Consider the following 16583-nt stretch of genomic DNA (forward strand, 5'->3'; position numbering starts at 1 on the left):
ACATTACTAAATCAATGAGTGGAACTGTGAAATCATTAGGTCTTTCCCCTACCATGGATAAATTTTAGAAGGTATTTGTGGATATGGAAGTTCAAGCGATCTTTACGGAGAGACATTGTTGGAAGGGACGACCTGAAGGTGAAGCTGGATCTTTAATGGAGCAATTTGCTGATTATTTTGAGTTAGAGGTTTGCATCAAGTTGCCTGCCACTCACAAGCAGGAAAGGACGCTGTGAGAATCTTAAAGAAAGGAGCTGCTGCTGCTCTACCTACCCCTCTTGCGGAGGAAGATTAGCTGACTGAACACTCATGGCCTTCAGGTGGTGAATTTTACTGCTGATTCTTTAGCTACAATGGGTGCAATGCTCAATACAGGTGATAATAGGACTATACATTTGGGTAGAACTGATTTTTAAGGCATATAGAGATGCCAGATATGAGATATGTCTTGGCTTGGCTTGGCTTGTTCATGTAAAGTTTGAAAAGACGTGATTCAGGCGAAAAAAGGAAAAGAAAAAACATTTGGTCAGAATCCAAACGCAACTTATTCTATTCTAGTGTTTGCTAAGTCATCCAGGGACCAATTGCGCTTACTATTCTATTTTTTAGTGTTTGCTTTGGGATTCTTCGTGGATCTTTAACCCCTCACCAATAAACGCCAATTGGCACTCTTATTCTATCCTCCTACTCTTCGTTGTAACATCACTCTTGTTCTTCGAGTAGAAAGAAAACTTCTGCCTGGAAACCCTAATTTAAGCGATGGGAGATCTTCAAGAGAAAAAACCTCCAAAACTGCCGATTCCTGGGCGTAGGAATATTATGATTACAAGTGCATTACCTTACGTGACTAACGTTCCTCATCTTGGAAATATCATAGGATGTGTTTTGAGTGCTGATGTTTTTGCTCGTTATTGCCGTCTACGAGGTTATAACGCAATTTATATGTGTGGAACTGATGAATATGGAACGGCTACTGAAACTAAAGCTATGGAAGAAGGTTGTACACCTAAGGAGATTTGTGACAAGTAGGGCTGCACAACGGATAGGGTGGGTAGGATATGGCATATACCCGCCACCCTATCCGTTTACTGGCGGGTAAGAAAATTTTTACCTGCCACCCTACCCGCCATTAAACGGGTAAGATCCTACCCAACCCATTCTCTGGCGGGTCGGGTAGGGTAGGGTGGCGGGTATAACCGTCTATATTACCTGCAATACAAAATTTCAGTTCCTTTTGTAACCACCATCTTCTGCTGCTTCTTTACAGTGCCTATTTCAGATCCATCTAAGATGCTTCCATAATTCCTTACATGTAACCAATGGCAGAAACCACTTCAAGCACCAACATTACCATTGCAGCAGCTCAAGCCTGCTTCTGCCATCTCAACAGAGCCTCAACCACAAGTATAAACATGTCTAACAATGGACATGCAAAACACAGCAATGATGGTCCATGGTACTGCTAATAGACCAACGATGAATTTAGAAACAAAAGCATAACCATAAAAAATGTACAAACAAAAGTATTCTCAAGAAAAGAGTTGTATTCTTTTTGAAATAGACGATGAATCCCAGCCCAATTCCATGTTCTTCACGTGACCTTGTTCTTCATATAACAGTATCATCACCAAAAGCTCTTCATATTGACCTTATTCTTCAATCATCATCTACGTTGATGGAATAAGTACTAAGATCACCAAATAAATCTGCATACAAGTTATCTCTTCTTAGATTCAGTCATAATAGTGAATGATTTGGTTCAAAGTTCAGTCATAATACCAACATCAAGTAATATCACAACAAGTTTTGTATCTGTTAGAAGAGAGATATCACAACATCCTACTATGGAATACAATATCACAACAAGTTCAGACTTTTGGTTCAGTCACAATATCAAGTAATATCACAACATAATTCAGTCATAATACCAACATCAAGTAATAATACCAACATCCACAAATTACTCTCATTTAAAGATTCTTCAGCTTGCTGAGTAGCTACAACCATTTAACAAGTTCTTTGGCTAAGAATGGATAGAGTTCTAAACAGCATTCGTGCTTTCAGTTTGCTAAGCAGCTACAACCGTTTAACATGCAAGTTCCTTGACTAGAAATGGAAAGTTCTAAACAACATTCAAACTTCCACCAGTACTTCCCATAAAGAAGCACAAATGGATACAGACAGATAAAGAAAATGCCAACTAAGTCGTTTCGCAAACATAGTGAAGACAGATTAAGAAAAGCAAACAAAAGAGTAAGGAAACCCAAATGTAGGAAAGTTATATACCTGACTCTAAGACGTCATCCTCCTTCTCTTCAGCTCCAAATGTAGATGGATCCATATCAATCGGTGTTCTTAACCAGTTTTGCAGGAGAATCAATGCTTCCACAGTTCGGGGTTTTAAAGAACTTCGGAAATGACCAAGTATTCGCTTTCCAGTACTGAAAGCAGATTCACTTGCAACTGAAGAGACGGGAATAGCAAGTATATCTCTTGCTATAAGTGATAGAATATCAAATCTTGCAGCATTGCTTTTCCACCAAGTGAGTATATCAAACTTCGAACCATTTTTGTTGTCTTTTGTTGGTGAGTAAATCTGTTCCGATAAGTATCTTTCCACCTCTGATTTGTCAACATCCTCCGTTATAAATAACTGGGTTTTACGTTCTTCTCTATGGGCCTTATGTCTTCTCTTTCTATGTGACGTAGAACTAGAACTACAACTCTGGTGACTAGGACTACCACCAGTATCACCTACGGACTCCGACGAGGCTAACACACTTCCTACACCTATATATTCTGCCTTATAAGCTGTGAATAATTCATTAAAATCCTTTTTCACTTCATCTAACCAATTGTTTACCAATCTTTGTTTCATCCAAGGAATATCATGCACAATCAGGTCTTCTAGTATTACTTGCAGTCCACGTTCTTTTTCTCTTGGGTCAAGAAGCACAACAATAAACAATAAAGGATTCATGTTCTTATGCTCACCCCAATACTTGTTGTATTTAAGTAACATCTTCTCACCCATATGGCTTAAGTGAGGATCATGATGAGCATTTTGCCATTCTTTTAACTCTCCACGTACATCACAAATTTCCCCCAAAAATGTATGCGAAGTGACATACGTAGAACCAGAAAACTCAACAGTGGCTTCAAAAAATACCTGTAGAAACAGTTTTAATTGTTATAGAAACTTCATATACAGATCATATTAACTCGTAAGCAAAGACCAAAACATCTAGACACCTCAACAGTGGCTTCAAAAATGTTTACAGATGGCTAAATATTATGAACTAAGAAATATAAAAATGTTTACAGATGGCTAAATATTATGGTACCAATACGGGCTTGATCTAAAGAAGCAATCAGTTGAGAACTAACTGAAGTAAGATGATCAAGGCTATCACACTTGAGGAATGCCAGCAACTTTTTTAAGGGTGCACCTTTAAAAGAGATCGATGTTATTGGGTTTAATTGTCTTCGATCACTCGGAATTCACAGTTGGTTCCCTTTATAAAAATTTGTGTGAGAATAATGATGCTAACTGTTCAATCAGTTCTGTCACTAGTACAATTTCTTGGACTAAGCTATGGAAAATGAGTGTTATGCACAGAATTAATCATTTGGAAGTGTCTTCATGACATTCTGTCGGTGGAAGATAAAATCCACATGATTCTAAGCAATATTGACAACAGTTGCGCTTTGTGCAACTCTGGAATAGAAAACATTGATCATCTCTTCATGAAATGTGAGTTTGTAAGAAGTGTTTGGAAGTGCTTTCCATACAAAATAAATAGAGTTAAAACTAAATGTATTACCTTTCAAAGTTGGTTTCAAAAAAAATAACAAATCAGTCATGATGATGTTAACCGGGAAAACATTTGTGCCATCACTATTGGGTTTGTCTGGAAAGCAAGGTATCAGAATGTTTTTGAGAATATAAAACCATGTTAAAAGTCTACGGGCGAGCCAGATTGTTAGTCATATTATGACAGTCAGCAAGTCCAAAGAAAAGGAGAAGACACGAACTGAAGCAGCTAAAGAAGATGGCAGTAATACGGCTTATTGTACTATGGCTAGTAATATTCATACTTCTGAAACTTATATTATTTTGTATGTGACTGATGTATCAAGCAGATTCAAAGGTGCAAGGTGCATCCTTGCACCACAAGGAGTGATTGAAGACAAAAGGAGGACCATGATAACTGTGGACAAAATATTACCCCATATCCAAATTAAGAGATAGATTTATTGAAAATAACAAAGGAAAAAAACCAAAAGAGATCGATGTTATTGGGTTTAATTGTCTTCGTTTTGAGCAAAACTTACACACGAAATCCAAAGTAAAAGAGAACAAACAGAAAGCTCAGATAAGTTTCTGAGAAATTAGATAATAATTGGATCTTATGTAGTACCCAAAAGTGGAAATGGTTAGCCACAAAACTTTGAGAAGTTGAGAAGAAAAATGTAAAGTTACAGAACTTTGAAGCGTGGAAATGCAAAAAAATTGACAGGGTCATGACCTTCTGGATGTTTCAGTAGGATGTTGACAATATGTACTACAACATTACATGTATGAAAAGAGTAATCGAAGAACTCATGCTGATAATTAAAATAAGGAATATAATTAAAGTAATAATGTTTAGGGATTACTAAAGTAATAATGTTTTAAGATTACTAAAACTAATCAGTGGTGAAATGTGTTAGGCAATATCAAGTTTAGGGATATTTAATCAAATGGATATAATCATGCTGATAATTAAAGAGAATGAAATTTAAAATACCTGTAGAAACTGAACTAGGACTCGAGCATTAGCCCAGTCATACTTTTCAGGAGCATGCACGCGAGGCTTTTTCTTCTTGGCTTTTCTTCGACCAGATAAGGGAACTTCATCAACATCAGAATCAGAAGAACTGGATTCCATTTCATCAAGAAAATCAGTACTGTCAATATCATCAACATTAACACCCATTATTGATTCATCGGGAATATCGAAGATAAACCTCTCACGAAATGATTTATCAGATCGTCCTAGCCTTATAAAGACTTTTTCGTATTTTTCTGCTGCATCCAACATCAAGTAAATGGAGTTCCATCTTGTTTTCACGTTTAACACTAATCCCTTTTTGTATTCCATTCTTTCAAGAAATAAGGCGTCTAAGAATTTCTTCATTCTAGCAGGAGAGGCCGTGACGTATTTAACCACCGACCTGATTCTGCTCACTGAAGTATGATATTTCTTCAACCCATCCTTAACAACTAAAGCTAATACGTGGGCAGCACACCTTACATGTAAATGTTTACCTCCTACAATTGACGATCCCCAACTTACAACTTTCTCTTGGATATATTCAATTGCTTTTTTATTTGCATATGCATTATCGAGCGTGATGGTGAACACTCTCTCAAGACCCCACTCTATCAAACATTTCTCCAATGCTCTTCCAATATGCTCACCTCCATGACTAGTAATTTGACAGAAACATATTATTCTTTTGTGTAACTTCCAGTGGTCATCGATGAAGTGGGCAGTAACCACCATGTAGTTGTAGTTCTGAATGGATGTCCATGTATCGGTTGTGAGACAAATTCTAACCTTGTTCGACTTGAAATAGTTCACCAAATTGGCTTTTTCACTCAAAAACAATCCACAGATATCACGATAGACGGTCATCCGCGATGGAAGTTTGAACCTCGGCTCAAGATATCTACAAAATGCTATAAATCCTTCTCCTTCAACCATTCGGAAAGACTGTTCATCTGTGATAATGAACTTTATCAAGGCTCTCCTACATCCATCTTGACAGAACGTAACCCCAACTGTTTGCTGCTGATCTCCCAGATTGCTAGGCTGACCGAGAGAGTCCAACTGCGCAGCTTCTAGTGACTCCATATACTTCCGACACTTGGTCAAATGCCAGTTCAAATTTGATGTGTCATACTTCTTACCACCAGCCCTATATTTACCACATTCACAGTAGTTACATTTCCCCCATTTAATACCAGCTTCATCAACACTCTTTTGGAAATGCTCCCACACCGAAGATGTTCTGTTCCGCTTCATACTTTCCCTGACCTCAGGTTGAGAAGATGGTGGAGGTGGAGGTGGCGGAGATATAACAACACTGACCCTTTGTTGCACAGATTGATATGAATCTTGAGAGGGAATAGGAGGTCTCGTTGACATCAATTCTGTAATCTCAACCATGCTTCCTCACTAGTCACTTCTGCAACCAGTAAAGAATACTGCAACCAGTAATGCTACTGCAACAGTTACTAAGCCTGAGAACAAAGTAGAACTTCGACTGTAGAAGAATACTGCATCTAGAGAAAAGGTTCCCAACACAAATAGAGGTTATAAGGCAAAGAACAAGTGATATGAATAGAAAGCAGAGGTTAAGTGTGAGAATTAATGTGAAACATTTCCCTGATGGGACATGTTGTTTCCTAGGATACATCGAGCTTTTCTCTCCCACCAAATACACTTGGATGCTTAATGCAAAGACTAGGGTAACAACAAAAAAAGAATGAAAATTTTAAGAATCAACCAAGAAATTGAATATAAAAACGACGAAACAACTCAAATTCAAACAAGAAATTGATTGATGAATTAGAACCAATTGATGCAACGAATCAATGACTGCACAAATTTTATCACACCCATTACACCAACACAAATTTGAACAAAATTTTAATCATATAAACAAAATTAGAACCCAGAAAGATATGTTAATGCCATACCTCCCAATAATCTGTGAAAGGGGATTGCCAGAATTCCTAAATACAAAGAGAAACGCAAATTCCAATCAATAACATAGGAATGATTGAGATAAAAACAATAAAAGTAAGATGAAGAATGAATAACGGAACCTGAAGGGATGAAGCATCAAAGCAGCACATAGTTTGTGAGTGAAATCAACATTTACATCTATCTTTGATGTTCCTGTAATTCTTGCTTTGGTTGTGTTTTCAACTGCACTGGCACTGACAACCCATAAGAGTCTTATGGTAAGACCATAAATAAAGCTCAGGTGAATGGTTTCAAGTATTAAGTAAACAAAATTTAGCAAGAGGCCTGTAGGAGGAATCAAACCAAGAGGCCTTTAGATACAATTACAGGAACTAAAGGTTGATGATATAGCACAAACTTGTAGCAGCATTTTGCGCAAAAATTTAAGATAAAATAAGCCTTCCGTCATTACTAATTGATGTTATAATCTTTATTTCTGTCTAACATGAGACACTCCTTCTTACTGTTTTCTTTGACAAACACAATCATCTAAAATTTGTAATTGTTTCATAGATCTGGGTGGAATGCACATTCATCTAACAAACTAAAACTCTAAATTGGAAGTTCTGAACAACAATCTACCTAAATCTCATTCTATTCTATAAAACTCTATTAACAGCCACAAAGGATATCATTTATTTTTACTACAGAATCCAAATTGTCTCAAACAAACTAAAACATCGAATCAAAAATCTACAGATCTCGTCTATCACCTTAATTTTTTCTTCTAAGTGAATCAGTGAACGATTAACAATACAAGAAACACAATCATTAAAAAGAATTCTAAAAAAACAACTAATTAATCATAAAATTTCCCCAAATTGACCAATCAGTTAACATGCATTTCCCCATCCCACGTTTGAGTAAATTTCTACGAGAAATTCATCAATCAGTTAACATGCATGTTAATTTCTCAGCTAAATTCCTAGATCTTATTACTCAAATGATTACTCATATGAAGACGGAGATGATTACTCAGATCGAAACCCAAATCAAAACACAAATTGAAATCTATAAACACTTACATCTTCAGATCGAAACCCTCAAAACCCAGACTTCACTTCTTCTGCAGAAAATCACCACTTCGCTACTTCGAATGAAAACAGAGAAAAATGGTTCAAATGAAAAGCGATGAAAAGGTTCGATAGAGAAAATCCATTTACTTTGTAATTTATCCCTATTATGTTTTAAAATAACAAAAAAATAGGCAGGAGGAGAAAACAATACAAGGGTTACTTTGTCTTTTCAGTATTAGACGGGTAGGCGGGTAGGGTAGGGTAATTTCGAGCTTTATCCGTCACCCTACCCATCTAACGGCGGTTAAGAAAATCTTTACCCGTTACCCTACCCGCCAAATAGTGGGTAGGATAGGATACGGTTAAAACACGGGTGGGTAGGGTAGGGTTGGCGGATATGGATAGGGTATGTGCACCCCTAGTGACAAGTAAGATGCTCATTCATTTTTTAATTCATTATCTTATATGCCTTCGTTTAATTGAACTAAATTATATCTGAGGAGATTAATTATGTTTGGTTTTATCCTTGTTTAGATCTTGTCAAATTTGCATGTTGTGCACTGTGATTTATTTTAAACACAGTCATCAATTTTTTTGTCTAATTTTTGATGAGTTAAAATTTTGTAATTTAAATCTAAGTTCTTTTTTTTATTAGAAAGCCTAAATTAACATAGGCCAATAATTAGAATAAATTGTTTGGTTTACTTCTTAGCTGAAGTAGTTTTTGGTGGTTTTGGTGTCAATTTCGCGGTTTAGAATTACCAGCCACCAGTAGTTTGGTCTAGTTATATTTGTATTTTGCATGTTGGTCATTATGGAAAAACCCACAAATGCCTAAGATATTTCTCTTATTCTGCAGAACTTTACTAATTAATTGCATTACATTTGCTGCTTTGGTAGGGACCATGCAATTCACAGAGATGTTTACAACTGGTTTGACATAAGTTTTGATGAGTTTGGACGCACTTCTAGTCCCCAACAGACTGAAGTTTGCCAAGCAATTTTCAAGAAACTGATGGAAAACAACTGGCTTTCTGAAAATACAATGCAGCAGGTACAGCTTATATTTTTCTAATTTGTTTGGTTGAATTGTATCATGTTTTCCCTAGTTTCTAAAATTAGCACGCCAATTTTGTTGTTACTATTTACTTATGATCATCCAATGATGGACCTTTGTCTTATCTCCCTTGATTTTTGATCAGTCCTGCATTGTAAGCACTATTGATTTTTGAGTTCACCTAATTCTAATTATTTACACAGCTTTACTGCAAAACGTGTAAGCGTTTCTTAGCTGATCGGCTGGTGGAAGGAACCTGTCCTAGACGCACGTGTAACTACGATTCCGCACGAGGTGACCAGTGTGAAAAATGTGGAAACCTTTTGAATCCTACAGAGCTACAGGATCCCAAGTGCAAGGTTTGACATATGTTTCAATTTACTTTCTTTGTTGTTTTTTCATTTCCCTTTCTCCTAAGGTTCAGCTTTTAGTTTTAACATAGGCGGGACATATTTCATTATGCATAAAGAATAAAGATACACCTATCTCGTTTGGTTTGCTTATTCAATCATTGATCTTATTGTTGGTACTACAGGTATGCCGAAACACTCCTGAAATACGTGATACAGATCACTTGTTTCTAGAACTCCCCTTGCTGAAGGATAAATTGGAAGAGTATATCAACAATATGTCCGTGGCTGGATCATGGAGCCAGAATGCAATTCAAGCGCATGGTTAAAAGAGGGCCTGAGATCAAGGTGTATAACCAGAGATCTTAAGTGGGGGGTTCCTGTTCCACATGAGAAATACAACTACAAGGACAAGGTTAGACTAACTAACCCAAGTTTTTAATGGGTCCCAGTTTTTTACTTTGTACTTCGATTGCTTTATGTTTTGAACTGCGCGTCGTTACAATTTCATGTTTAGGTTTTCTATGTTTGGTTCGATGCCCCTATTGGGTACGTCTCGATAACTTCATGCTACTCTTCTGATTGGGAGAAGTGGTGGAAGAATCCAGAAAATGTGGAGCTTTATCAATTTATGGGGAAGGACAATGTGCCATTCCACACTGTAAGTGTGCTCCATCTTGCTGTTCCTCTTTCGAATCACTAACGACTTCATTATTTCAATTTCACAACAGTTATTCTTTCTCCGTAAATGCTTCTGTAGCTACCAGCGTCTTCTTCAACTGACATTGAACTGTACACATTTTCTGTTTGTTAACACTTAATATGTTTTTGCTCTGTTGGTTTAGGCCAATTTGAGATGTCTTGGAAGTTGCATCTCTATTTTTTGCCAGTGATCCATAGTTATTGTAGCTATATAGTGCATTCAATATTTGATTTATACTAAACTATTGCTGCTGATTTTGATGATATTGTAACTTTAGGTAATGTTCCCCTCAACTCTTCTTGGAACTGACGAAAACTGGACGCTAATGAAGACTATTAGCGTTACAGAATATTTAAATTATGAAGCAGGTATGCAGTTATATTGTAGTCATTACATCAGTGTGAAGATATTACTGGACTCTTTTAGTATCTAGTGTAGCTGAATATTCTGTGAATTTGCAATAATTTGTCAGGGAAGTTCTCTAAGAGTAAAGGAATAGGTGATTTTGGCAATGACGCAAAAGACACAAAGATTCCTTCGGAAGTATGGAGATACTATTTGCTGACAAATAGGCCTGAAGTGAGAACTCTACCCTATTCATCAGCTGTTGCTGACAATGTATATATTGGTTATAATTCTCTTGGACTTGTGTGTTCGTTTAGGTATCAGATACTCTATTTACATGGAAGGATTTGCAAGCCAAACTTAACAGCGAGTTGCTTGCTAACTTGGGCAATTTTATCAATCGTGTCTTGAGCTTCATTGCCAAACCTTCAGGTTAGTCTATTTTCATGTGTATGATCATTGCAGAACAGAGTTACGCACTTGCTGATTTATTGTGTAGTGTAATTCAATAAGCTGGGAATTTGGCAGACAAAAAACAACCTTTGCGTTGTACATCATGGGAATTGTACCCCTCAAAGAGATGTTTTCTGTTTCATGCTTGATAGTTACTTATTTTTATACTTGGGACATGTCTTAGATTTCACCTCACTTTTCGCAGGTTTAGGTTATGGTTCTATTATCCCGGATGCTGCAAATGCAGAATCACACTCCCTGACAAAGGTGTTGGCGGAGAAAGTTGGAAAACATGTTGAGCAGTTTGTTGAAGCTATGGAGAAGGTATATATAAATAATATAATGTATCTGAAATTGAATTTGATCTTCGGCTCTTACTTCCTAAGCATCCTCCTATACTCTGAAAATCTGATATAACCTCATTAGAATTATATGGCGTAATTATTTTCTTTTCTGTTATGGTGTAGGTTAAACTAAAGCAAGGCCTGAAAGTTGCAATGACCATTTCAAGTGAAGGAAATTGCTACCTACAAGTAAATCTAATTTTCTAGTATCTTAGTTTTTTGAGCCGATGACCTGTTACTGCTAGGGAAAAATTTCTACTTTCTTGCAAAACTTCTTTCTAATGGATGTTTTTGATAAATTATAGGATAGCCAGTTCTGGAAACTATACAAGGAAGATCCAGCTTCTTGTGCCATTGTCATGAGAACTTCTGTTGGGCTAGTTTATCTTCTAGCATCTCTTTTGGAACCGTTTATTCCATCATTTTCTGTAGAGGTAACTTGTTCTACGCTGTTTGTCTTTACTTTCGTAACTATATGTTATCACTTGGTGTCTTGTTGTTTTTTACATTGAGTCATATAGTAATTGTCGATGGACTCAGGTAGTAAAGCAACTTAATTTACCTTCTGAGCTTCCACTCTCACTTAGAGATGAAAACGGAGATATAAACAGGGCAAGAAGACCTTGGGAGATTATACCTTCTGGCCACAAAATTGGGATCCCAGAGCCACTTTTCAAAGAACTGGTATGTGCTTGTGTAAACTTTTCATGTTCTGTTGGTGTTTGCTCACTGTGTTTTCTTTTACTTCTTCTTTAATCTTCTGAAGCTTTTCTCTTGGTCAGAAAGATGAGGAGGTAGAGTTCTTCAGGGAGAAGTTCGCTGGAAATCAAGCTGACAGAAAGGTAAAGGCTGATGAAGCTGATGCAAAAAAGATGGCTGACGAACTTCAGAGAACCAGGCTTTCTGGTAAGACAGTATTCATTCTCTTTATAGATTGTTAATTGTTTTCGTGGTGCTGATGTTGGTGCGGGGGAATCTTCCTCTTTCTTATTTGGAGCGACTTGAATAGAGTTTTTTTGGTGCTGAAACAGAAATTAGCATCAGCAGACTTGACATTCGTGTTGGTCTCATAACTAAGGTCTGGAAGCATCCAGTTTCGGATTCGCTCTATGTTGAAGAGATCGATGTGGGTGAAGCTACACCACGTACCGTTCTTAGTGGGCTTGTGAAGTTCATCCCCCTTGAAGAAATGCAGGTGTGTGTCTATTAAGTAGTTAAATAAGCTACATTATTTAGTACTTCTCTCTACGAAACTTGATGTTTCTATAAAAATTCCATGTGCAGAACCGAAAAGTTTGTGTTTTGTGCAACCTGAAACCAAGAACCATTCTCGAGATTAAGTCTCATGCTATGGTTCTTGCTGCCTCCAATGAGGGTCACACTAAGGTAAGGAAAGCAGTTGCGATTTACCGCCCTCTTTTTTCCATTTGGTTTTATTTGTTGTTATACTATCCCTTCATTATCTGATTTAAAGACCAGTGCACATTTTTGTCTAATTATATCTGCCCCTTTGTACAATCTGAAAGTTCTTGAAAGAATCTAAGGTTTTAGAAACATAAATGATGTGATGGCAGGTTGAATTGGTGGATCCACCAAGCTCTGCTTCGGTGGGGGAGAGAGGGTTACCTTCCCTGGTTTTGAAGGTGTTCCTGATGACGTGCTAAACCCTAAGAAGAAGGTATGGTAAACATTACGAGTAGATCTGAAGACTGACACTGAACTGGTAGCTCGATACAAAGACGTGCCTTTAACCACGTCAGCTGGAGTTTGCAAAGCCTCTTGGAAATATCATAGATTTTGATTTTTGATAGTTGTGTTATAATCCCAGCTATTGCTATTATTAGGATATAGATTACATTATTGAATTGTGTATTACCAATCAATTTTAGCCTATATCAAGGAACTTCCGCAACAAGGAGCCGGCAGCGTTAGAACTAGAATTCGTATCAATTAACTTGAGCTTCATATCTGGTTCTGGGAACTTCAGTTATAAGGAGCTGACCAGCAATTTCGCAACAAGGAGCTGGCAGCGTTCAGAGTTTAGAACTAGAATTCATATCAAGTAAGTTGAGCTTTTTAGTGCTTGCCTTGTAAACAAAGGGAAATCAAATTCTGACCAACCGTATTCGGAGAAAAAAAAATTCCGACCTACCGGATTCGAACCAGTGACCTAAGGATCATCTGCTACAAACTACAGTCCTCCGCTCTACCAACTGAGCTAAGGTCGGTCATGTCCGTTGTCTCTATTTTTATACACTTAAAATTAAGAAAAATCTCTATTTTTCCGTTTCCTCTTTCGGGATATCCAGTTGGAGATATAATTGTGGGCGGGCGTTACAAATTATTTTTGTTTCATCACTTCCTCGTGGGCTCTGACAAAGGAAGGAATACAAATCCTTGGCTTAAACGTATAACTGCCTAATCATAACTTCTCGATCTTCCTTTTCTTGTTTTCAAGAAATGGAGGTTACATACCGATCAAAAAAAAGAAGAAATGGAGGTTACGTTTGATTGTGGTTCTGTGATATCAATAACAACAAGCTATGATGGATGTCTCAATCTTCCATATCACTAAGTTGGCTCTAGTTGATTTAAATAATTAGCCATTTATATTTCGTAATATGGCCTTGAATTTTATAGTTTACGACGACAAAGACCTAAGTACACATGGATTTGGTGGTAGCATAATCGGAGATAAAAAATTATGTTCCAAACAGCTTACTTGTTGTAGTTTTAGACCTCTGAAATAGAGATTCTCTGCCTCTGGCATCTCAGTTGCTGGTAACACACACAAATAAAAATGAAACATTCCACGGACGGACAAGATGACTAAAACACACCAACTTAAACGAATAAAGAAAAGTACAGCACCAATGATAATTTTTTATTGTCCAGTTTTGAGTAACATACACCTCAGTCAGAAGAAACTAGACAAAACTGGATAAGAGTGAAGAAGCAACCACTGCATGTATGACAAGTGAAGATCAACAAAAACATCTACATCGCTTTTGCTGATGCTTTACTGACGCGTCAACTAAATGGACAAGGTCTGTGAACTACTTTACATTTTCTACACAATAATAACAACAACTGTAATCTAGATAGAGAGAGTGAGAGAGACAAAAATGGAGACTAGCACCTTTGATCAGTCTACCGTAGGAGGAGGAGAAGGAACATCAGTAATGATGCAACAGGAACAAGAACAAATCCCGCAACAAGAAATGATGCCACCAGTATTAGCAGAGAAGAAAAAACCAATAAAAGTTTTGATAGCTATTGATGACAGTGAAGGAAGCTTCTATGCTTTAAAGTGGGCTCTTGATAACTTATTCACTTATGATGCTGCTTCTTCAACCGAACCTGATCAAAATCAAAATTTTGGAATGCTATATCTTCTTAATGTTCAGCAGCCTTTTCAGCACTACATCTTTCCGGCTGGTCCTGGTAATATAAAAAAACAAACTTCATACCTTTGGGTTAAACCTTCGCCCTTGTGGTTAACAGCCACACGCTCTAAAATGAGCTATTCCAGCAATTTGCTTCTGTTGGTTTTTAAGTTCTTTTTTAATTGAATAGATCGAAAGATTTTTTTATTTTTTTTGTGTGTAGCAGTGTATGCAACCACATCAGTGATAGAGTCAGTAAGGAAAGCACAAGAACAGAACTCCACCATGTTGCTGTCTCGTGCATTACAAATTTGCAAACAAAGGCCGGTATGATTTTGATTAATTTTATTTTTTCTGAAGCATTTGATCAATAATGAAATTGTTAGAATACGGGCATCCAACTCAAAACCAATTGGCAATGAGTGGAGAGGTCCATAGGATTATAAACCGCAGGATCTTAGATTGCCCAAACAATGTGGGACTAATAATCTCAACACGCCCCCTCACATGTAGCCTCGTTGGGTCTTACACGTGGACAATAAATCGGGTGACGCGGAGTAAAGGCGCGGTCTAAAGACTCGTCGCAAACAGCCTGCTCTGATACCATGTTAGAATACGGGCATCCAACTCAAAACCAATTGGCAATGAGTGGACAGGCCCATAGGATTATAAACCGCAGGATCTTAGATTGCCCAAACAATGTGGGACTAATAATCTCAACACGCCCCCTCACGTGTAGCCTCGTTGGGTCTTACACGTGGACAACAAATCGGGTGATGCGGAGTAAAGGCGCGGTCTAAAGACTCGTCGCAAATAGCCTGCTCTGATACCGTGTTAGAATACGGGCATCCAACTCAAAACCAATTGGCAATGAGTGGAGAGGCCCATAAGATTATAAACCGCAGGATCTCAGATTGCCCAAACAATGTGGGACTAATAATCTTAACAAAAATATTATTATGTCTTTAATTATTTAGGAAATTTTTATGGATGATAGGTGAAAGTGGAAACGTTGATGATGGAAGGAGATCCAAAGGACATGATATGTCAAGCAGCTGAGCAGATGCATGCTGATCTTGTTGTTGTTGGTAGCCGTGGTCTTGGAAAAATTAAGAGGTTGACTAAAATTACTCCGTAAATTTAACTTCATTATAAAAAAGCTAATCAAATTCAATTGTTATTTATAATTCAAGTTTATTTGGTATTATTTCCTTTGTTCTAATTTTAGTGGATGAATTAATGTGTAGGGCGTTTCTTGGGAGTGTTAGTGACTACTGTGCTCATCATGCCAAGTGCCCTATCCTCATTGTCAAACCACCACAGTGATGATAAGATAATTTGGCAAAGAATTAGAGTTAACTTCTGCTGCAACTTCACGAGGACTCTTTGTGCTAGTGATGTGCTATTACCATACTACTAGTAATAAAATGTATGTATAATAAGGGACTTAATAAGTTTTCTTGTGGGCTTTTCCATTGTAAATGAATGGTTTAAGTTCAGCCGCGAAGCCCTTTTTAATCAAATCTTGTTGCATTTTGTTCTGTATTTGTACAAGTCCATCTCTTCTCAAAGAGAGACAGAGAATGCACAACTTTGTTTATACAAGGTTTAATAACAATTGGTTCACCAAAAGGACACACTGGACAAACGGACAACTGACACCTCTCTAATAGTAATAGCAGAAATAACCAACAGGGACACACCTCTAATCAAATATTGGTGCATCTTGTTCTGTATGTGTACTAGCTAGTCCTGCTTTTCTCAAAGAGAGACAGAGAATGAACAACTTTGTTTATACAAGGTTTCATTACAATTGGTTCACCAAAAGGATACGCTGGAAAAACAGAGTGACACACCTCTAAGGCAAAGCACTAGCAAGATAAACTAACAATGACACACCTCTAAGGCCTAGTGTAATAGTGTGGTCAAAAGCAAAAAATTTGTGTTCCCGATTCTAGCTAAGAAATAGAACGGTCGAGTTTCCGTATGTGAGACTCAGTTTCCGTAACTTAACCAGGAAGATATTGAGTTTCCGTCTGCATATTAATATTTATTGTTTTCTTTATTACATCTCTCTCACATTCGATCTTAGCCATTTATTATTCTTGACGGTTCCATGTTCTCCATTGTCA

The 16583-nt window shown here is 37.2% G+C and overlaps 1 protein-coding gene, 1 long non-coding RNA gene, 1 other non-coding gene and 1 pseudogene across 4 annotated transcripts; 2 read left to right on the forward strand and 2 right to left on the reverse strand.

The window, feature by feature from the left end:
• Nucleotides 1-759: 759 nt before the first annotated feature.
• Nucleotides 760-12894, forward strand: LOC113321414 (annotated as a pseudogene).
• On the reverse strand, nucleotides 6461-6944 carry LOC113321415. The gene is made up of 3 exons (XR_003346643.1): nucleotides 6878-6944; nucleotides 6749-6784; nucleotides 6461-6512 (listed from the first exon to the last, which is right to left on the reverse strand). It is a non-coding gene; the product is annotated as an uncharacterized LOC113321415 (long non-coding RNA).
• Nucleotides 12895-13207: 313 nt separating the features above from the next.
• On the reverse strand, nucleotides 13208-13293 carry TRNAY-GUA. The gene is given in 2 exon segments: nucleotides 13208-13243; nucleotides 13257-13293. It is a non-coding gene; the product is annotated as a tRNA-Tyr (tRNA).
• An 888-nt stretch (nucleotides 13294-14181) lies between these two features.
• Nucleotides 14182-15793, forward strand: LOC113320096 (universal stress protein Slr1101-like). 2 transcript variants are annotated; one of them, XM_026568029.1, is made up of 4 exons: nucleotides 14182-14509; nucleotides 14675-14778; nucleotides 15449-15567; nucleotides 15699-15793. In XM_026568029.1, the coding sequence occupies exons 1-4, from the start codon at nucleotides 14191-14193 to the stop codon at nucleotides 15775-15777; spliced, it is 621 nt and encodes a 206-aa protein (XP_026423814.1). In that variant the 5' UTR covers nucleotides 14182-14190; the 3' UTR covers nucleotides 15778-15793. The 2 variants fall into 2 exon arrangements, with proteins under 2 accessions (XP_026423814.1, XP_026423815.1); XM_026568030.1 differs by having other exon boundaries at nucleotides 14678-14778.
• Nucleotides 15794-16583: the final 790 nt, after the last annotated feature.

The sequence above is a fragment of the Papaver somniferum genome, chromosome 11, assembly GCF_003573695.1.
Source record: "Papaver somniferum cultivar HN1 chromosome 11, ASM357369v1, whole genome shotgun sequence".
NCBI classification, from domain to species: Eukaryota; Viridiplantae; Streptophyta; class Magnoliopsida; order Ranunculales; family Papaveraceae; genus Papaver; species Papaver somniferum.